The sequence below is a fragment of the Oenanthe melanoleuca genome, chromosome 3 (genome assembly GCF_029582105.1).
Source record: "Oenanthe melanoleuca isolate GR-GAL-2019-014 chromosome 3, OMel1.0, whole genome shotgun sequence".
NCBI lineage: Eukaryota > Metazoa > Chordata > Aves > Passeriformes > Muscicapidae > Oenanthe > Oenanthe melanoleuca.
This window is the reverse complement of record NC_079336.1, coordinates 42,066,579-42,073,410: the sequence shown is the minus strand read 5'-3', so window position 1 is coordinate 42,073,410 and position 6,832 is coordinate 42,066,579. Positions and strand designations below refer to the sequence as shown.

The 6,832-nt window shown below is 43.1% G+C and overlaps 1 protein-coding gene across 1 annotated transcript; it reads left to right on the top strand.

Annotated features, from left to right (window-relative positions):
- The first annotated feature begins 411 nt into the window (after positions 1 to 411).
- On the top strand, positions 412 to 5,142 carry CD24 (CD24 molecule). The gene is made up of 2 exons (XM_056487999.1): positions 412 to 615; positions 3,093 to 5,142. The coding sequence occupies exons 1-2, from the start codon at positions 541 to 543 to the stop codon at positions 3,276 to 3,278; spliced, it is 261 nt and encodes an 86-aa protein (XP_056343974.1). The 5' UTR covers positions 412 to 540; the 3' UTR covers positions 3,279 to 5,142.
- The last annotated feature ends 1,690 nt before the right edge of the window (positions 5,143 to 6,832 follow it).

Here is a 6,832-nt window from a genome sequence, read left to right as displayed (position 1 = left end):
TGGTGAGGCAGCTCTGAACAAGATGGAATCTTAACTCCCCAGCTTTTCTTCCACTGCTCCCTCCATTTAGAAATATTTACAGCCGCTATTATCTTTCCTTCTCTCACTCATGATTTAATTTTTTTTTTGGAATGGAAAAAGCCTGGTGTTTTTCTAAACATAAGCGTTTCTCTGGAGTAACTGCAGCTCAAGAGCCACAGCCCTGTGCCAGTCCCTTCACAGCAGGGAGAGGGGCCAGCGCCTGTGGGACCCAAGGGGGCGAGCGGAGCTCCCGGGTCCCGGCAGGAGCCGAGCGCTCCCCGGTCCCGCGGGACAGCCCGGGCAGGGCAGGGGGAGCGGAGCCCGCAGCGGCTCGGCCGGGGGCGGCAGCGGCTCGGAGGGCGGGAGCAGAGGTGCGGGGCGGAGGAGGGGGAAGGCGGCGGCGGGGCGGCACGGCACCGCGCCGCTATAAAAGGGCCGGGCGCGGCGGAGCGGCGCATCCCTCTCGCCCGCAGCCACAGCGGCAGGAGCAGCACCAGCACCGCGGCGGGACAGCAGCAGATGGGCATGGGGACGGCGCTGGCGGCGCGGCTCGGCCTGGGGCTCCTGCTCCTCGCCCTCCTCCTTCCCACGCAGGTGAGCCCCGGAGCGGCTCGGCTCTCTCCCTCCGCCGGCCCCGGGGCGAGACCCTCCCGCCGCCTCGGGAAGGGCGGGCTCCTCCCGAGAGGAGCTGCCGCTCGTGTGCCCATCCCGGAGCCCGCCGCGGCGCCCCGTGGGTGGCCGTGGGTGTTGGGCGGCTCCTCCGCCCGGGGCGGCGGCGGGAACGAGCCCGGGCAGCCCCGGTGCGGACGGGCGGGGATGGGCGCGGATGGCGGCGGGGCGAGCCCGGAGCCCTGGGGTGGCGGTGCCGTGGATTATCCCGGTCAAACCAAAAAAGATTGGAGTTGGAGTTCGCCGCCTTTTCTTCCCCGTGGGATCCTCGAGGGAAAGCCGCGGAACAGTGCGAGCGGCAGCTGAGCGGTCATTCCCCCGCTGATTAGAGGGAGAGCGATCCCTCCAAACCCGAGAGAGCCCCGGGAAGACACGAGTTTTGCAGCGGGACCCGGGTCTGGCTCTCCCCCCAGCGAAGCTGCGGGGTTTGGGTCCCGTCCTGGGCTCGGCTCTCGGCAGGAGTGGGAGGTTTAGGAAGCGAAGGCGGCAGCCTCTGGCTGCTGCGCTGGCCGAGCCTTGCCCTTGGCGCAGAGGTGATGGGTGCAGGAGCGATCCGCTTCTCTCTCGGGGCCGAGCCGAGCGGGGCTCCCGGGCTGTTGTATCGGTGTGCTGTTCCTAGAAACCACCTCTTCAAAGGGGTGAATAGCACCGTATCAGAAAAATGAACAGCGACGGTATTACTGGATCGTGTTCCCTCCTCCTCCCCTCTTTGTTTGTAAGGAAGGGCATTATTCCTTCCCCTTTGTGCTCAGTGGAGTCCTGCCCTTGGCAGTGATAAGAGCAGGATCAGACCCTTTGGGTTACCGGTCTTTATTATATTCACGTTGAGAAAACCTCTGGTGTCCCATCTGCTATGACGCTGGGGAACTTGGATATAAGCCTGTTTCTTCCACAAAAAAAATTGAGAAACTTTTTGTTGTTTAAAACCAAGCAAACCTTAAAAATGCATAACCAAGAGTGGAATAATGGTGGAGTCTTTGTATGAAGACTGAAAAAAATTCCAGGCAGGTTGAGACTTGCCTTGTAGGTTATTAACTCAGCAATTCACTATTGATCACTTTCAGACCGGTTTTAACAGAAACTTCAACACAGCGATTTTTATCCTGCAGTCCTAAATTGCTTCCAGCATGGTGCCGATTGCCAAAAACGCTGACTACCAGAAGCTTTACACCATTCTTACATTTTTCTATTGTAAGCTTTTTTTAGTAAGAAATACTGAGAGAAAGTGCTTATGCAATTTTCTAAATTAATTTAACATCGACTTCATTGCTTCAGTATTGAAGGATTGATATTTTTTTTTTCCTCTCCTTCTTGCTAATCAATTTTCTCAGCAGCATTAGAAACATGAGAGAATAAGGACACCTTTTGTGAACAGAATTACTTATTAAATTAACCTCTTTAAAAATAATGGTTTTGCTTGAATTAACTCTAAGAGCTTACTGGAATGCTCTGGTAGAATACAAGTTTGCTGCCATGGAGTTGAAGCCAACCTTTTTGTAGTATGCTCATTTTTGAAGATGAAATAATGTAATTCTTGTTTTTCATCCTTGTGTTTCACATACTCTTTTTCATTGGACTAAAAATACTGTAGGTTATCTTTGAAAGCTTTCCTGTGCATATGTAGGAAATAACTCTATATTGAGGTTGCACAGAGTGCAAGTTTTTGTTCTGTCCCTATAGTGCAGAGTTATGAGGGGAAAAGTGTTTGTTTTTAATTATTTTGCTTTCTGACAGCATTTTTAAAATTCTTTAATATACGGAGTTTTCACTGCACTTTTTTTTTCTTTGTATGTTCTAGAATGCCAATAGGTTGTGATTTGATCAGTATGGTTTCATTGTTCTGACTTCAGCAGCTCCGTGCTACCACAGCAGGATAAGACAGGCTGAAATATTAAATCCACTCACATAAAGCCCCACCATTGCTTCAAAAGAAGCTGCAAACCAGCCCCAGAAACTGTATCAATAGGTTCTTGACTGTTGTGTCCTCATAGTTTGTGGCTTAATCTGCAAACATAGACTACAATTCATGCAGTTGTTTGAAAGTCTTTCTTATCCTAAGATTTGCTTTTACATAGCTCTACATTTGCACTCTTTGTGTGTGTGTGAGCTTTTTTGAAACCTATATATCTTCTAATTTATGGAAGGATTTCCATAAAGTAATAGCTTTGTAAATACATTTAGAAAAATATTAGATTTATTTCTTTAATGAATCACACACGTGCAGTTCAAAACGTCTTTGTCCTTAACTGCACAATGAAAGGCGTGAGCATTTGTATGTATCATTTGAGTGCTGTGACTGAGTGGGGCTGCACAGCATTCGTTGCTATTAACATGTATTCTGATTTTTTTTAAAAGAGACAATATAACCCTTTTTGTTGCTTCCCCTCCTCTCCACATTCTAGATCTACTGTGGTCTCAATGGAACAAGTCCAACACCTTCAAACAATTCTTCAGCAAGTTCCACTTCTCTGTCAGCTGTCACAAATTCAGTGAACAATACCACCACTCACGGACATGGAAATTCTCTTCACTCAACCACAAGTCTTTTTTTCATTCTCTCCGTTTCTCTTCTGTATTTTTGCTGTTAAGAGACTCTGGCATGGAAATGGCTACCACTCCCCACCCTGTTTCCTGAACCGCCTGACATGGCTAGATCTCCAACCCAGCATGAGAAGAAATCAATCCAAACTCCACATCAAACCAGCTTGGTTCCACTCCATACTCAAATTAGTACCAGTCTGACCTAGAGAAGCACTCAGTATTCTGTCTTTCAAAGCTGACCAGTGAGAAAAGACCAGCTTCAGCAAGGAGGTAAAATTAAGAGCTCTTTCACCAAATGAGTTGGAATCTGAAAAACAAGATGGAAGCAAAAAGAGACAGTACTGACAAACCCAATTTAAAGCTGAGAAGAAATACGGTATCTTATAATAAGGATGGATAATAACACTCCATGAAGAAAAAAGCCTAGAGAGTTTATCTACCATTTAGAATAAGGACTTCAAGAGTTATCTTTTGTTTAAGTTCAAAAACATCAACAGGCTCATAGAACCCCTAGAAAACACAGAAAAGTTCAAATCTGTTTCTTGCACAGCCTGCATGGTTATAACTTATGGGTATTAGGATGTATGAAAAAGAAACATCAGTGAAAAGGGTTTCTTCTAGAATTAATTTGTATGAAATTGTTACAAAGCTGAAATAGAATAACAAACTTTTGTAAGAATCCTCTTATTTAATGCCTAATTCCTAACCAAATGGTTAGCCAGGTTGGGCTAGTTTTGAAATAGCTAAAGCCCCACCAGTTTTCATAAGAGTGGAATTATTTATGGTGGGAATTTGAATTTGACATTTTATTTAAATTGTTTGTATATTAAACCATATGTGCCAGAGAAAGGAGGTGTGGAAACATTAGAAAAAGTACCAGGAGCTTTTTGTAAATGAAACTCAGAAAAGAACAAAAAACCAAAAAAGTCAATGGATGTGTGTCTCCTCTTTCCTTTATTTCTCCTCCCAAGTTCTACAAGTTGTATAAGATTTTTTGCTCCTGGAACTTTCATTAATTATGAAGGATTTATGAAATCTTATGAGTAATGTTATAGTGCTGCTTTTTTTTTTTTTTTTTTTTTTTTTTTGGCACAAGGTGAATAACTCACTGTTTTCTGAAGAGTTTTAATTGTGATAGTCTACTTTAAACCTGGGCTAATATTTGTGGTGGGGAGAAGGAATGGGGAGAGGAGCACAAACCGCCAAAAAAAAAAGAAATTAAATGAACAGGTGTTTGGAATATGAAGACTGGAGTCCTAATTTAATCACTGAATTTAAAAGTTACCTTTGTAAATACTACTTTTTAAAAATTTTTTTCTGAAACAAAGTTGCTACACTTGCACAGATTGTTTCTGTATCATCCAACACTTTAGAAAATAGTATCTGGTACTTGATCAAAGCAAGCTTTGTTGAGGAGGTTCAAACACCTTGATGATGATACCTTGTCAGAAAAAAATTAACTATGTTGATATGATCACATGTGAGTGTACATGATCATACCACTGTCTGTAGATATTTATCTCAGTATAAGATCATGTCAAACATGAGTGGCTCTCTAATTTTTTTAATACACATCTGTCTTTCAGTTATATTACCACCAATTCACAGTATCATATATTAGTAGCAAGCTAACACAAATTCATGTCAGTGAGTGTACATGGACATTTCCTTATGCTTATCATTTGTACCCAGTAAATTGTTAATGATTGTATTTTGTGTTTGTGTAATAATGCTTTGATTTATTAGCTACTGATTTTCATTGAAAAAACCTGTAAATAAAACAGTGGACAAGGCAATGCATTCTAGATGCACTTCCAGACACTTCTACAAAAACTTGTACCTTGCCTGTGTTAAGTGAATGAACTGTTAAGCAAGATGGTATATGTGATTAAAAACCTCAAGGTCTAGAAATGCTGAAGTGTAATTAGTTTTATTTCTCCGGAAGGTTTTGTGCCACTGAGAGTTTGGATTTCTCATTGAAACCAGGGAGTCAGATTTGATAAACATCTCTAGTAACTGTAGTAAGCTTTCCATACTGCAGCCTTTTCCCTTTCGAAGTATGACTGTTTTCATGTTAGGCAAACTGCTAAGACAGAGTTTTTCTTAATTTCTTTTGGTGGCAATGAGCAATTTTCCTTATGATGGCAAAAGCTGTTACTCAGCTTCTGGTTATCAGCAATGTGAATTACCTTCTTAAGGTTTCTGACTCCCACAGACTACACTAACACAGTAGGTAATGCAAGCCGAACCACGCTTGAAGAAGGACAGAGGCTGGAAGAGGTAGGAATTTATGCAAAATTTTGCTTTAGAGCAAAAATTAACCCGATGAGCATTCAGTAACAAATAGTTGCAGTTCGTGACATTCCAAAACTGTGCCTGTGTTGTTTTTCAGGTATGTTCCTTTCTGATACCCCTTAAAGGCCCAAGGTTGTTCTGTGTGGTTATCTTCACTCCCTGCATGTGGAGAAAAACATTTCCAAGTGCCTGAGCACTTAGGCATGCTGCACATGGGTCTGCATTTGCCAGTGGGAAAGAGCCCCCTGGAGAGGCCTCCCAAGGCTGCGGAGGGAATGTGGCGTGGCAGCCTTTGCTTCTGCTCCTTTGCTTTTCCAGTAGGCTGAACAAACCCAAGGAGCAGGATAAGTTTATCAAAGCTCACTGTTTAACTAAGTCTTGGAACGTGCAGGGAGTATCAAAGCACATTGTTCCTTTGTTTAGCTTTTCTCCAAATGCTCCAGGAGAAAGCAAGAAGACAAACCAACCAACCCAGCTGTGTACCTTTTTTAAAAAACATAAAACTAAAAATAAACTTTCTCCAAAGACAGGGAGACAAGGAAAAAGGCTGCAACAATGGGCCTTAATTCTGTGATATTCCAGTACAATAAAAGAAATAAAGGATTTTGTTTGAAGTTTTAGTGAAATATTCAGAAAAAATTGGAATGCTTGGCTTAATTAGTGCCATTCTTTTTTTCATTTTTAAAAAAATTTATTTTAGAAATAGAACCAGATTGCTCTTTAATAGCATTTAAGCTATTTAAGTTCTCTGGAGTTTTAGATTTTTACACCAAACCAGATGAGTGATTTAGAAAAATGATCTGGTAACCTTTGTTCTGTTCCATTCCATCACAGGACAATGGAATCAGTGATGAAGAAATGCACCCAGGGAAAGGAGATGTGATGGATGTGTTTAACAGGGTGGGTGGGGGGAGGAGAACAATGGAGCCTACGCACTTCACAGCCATTTAATTTTTTTAAATGGCACCCTCACTAACTAGAGCCAGCTCTTACCTACCTGCGCCTCTCTCTTTCACTGCCCAGCTGAAATGAGTCTGGAGAGTGTATACTGCAACGACTCTGAAACAATACTGCTCTGTTTGATGCATGGCACTGCTCTCGTTGTAAACATATGCTAGCCATGTATGTCCTGAATAAAGTATGGTGTTGTTATTTGAATGAAAATACCTAAAATAAGCACTTAATTTGTGTGCAGCTTACTATTCCTTCCTTCTCAACATCATACTCTGGATAGCCCTTAAATTTTTCCAAACTGCAGTTTTCAGCTAGCCCAGAAATCCACAGGGATTTTGAATGAACAACTTCC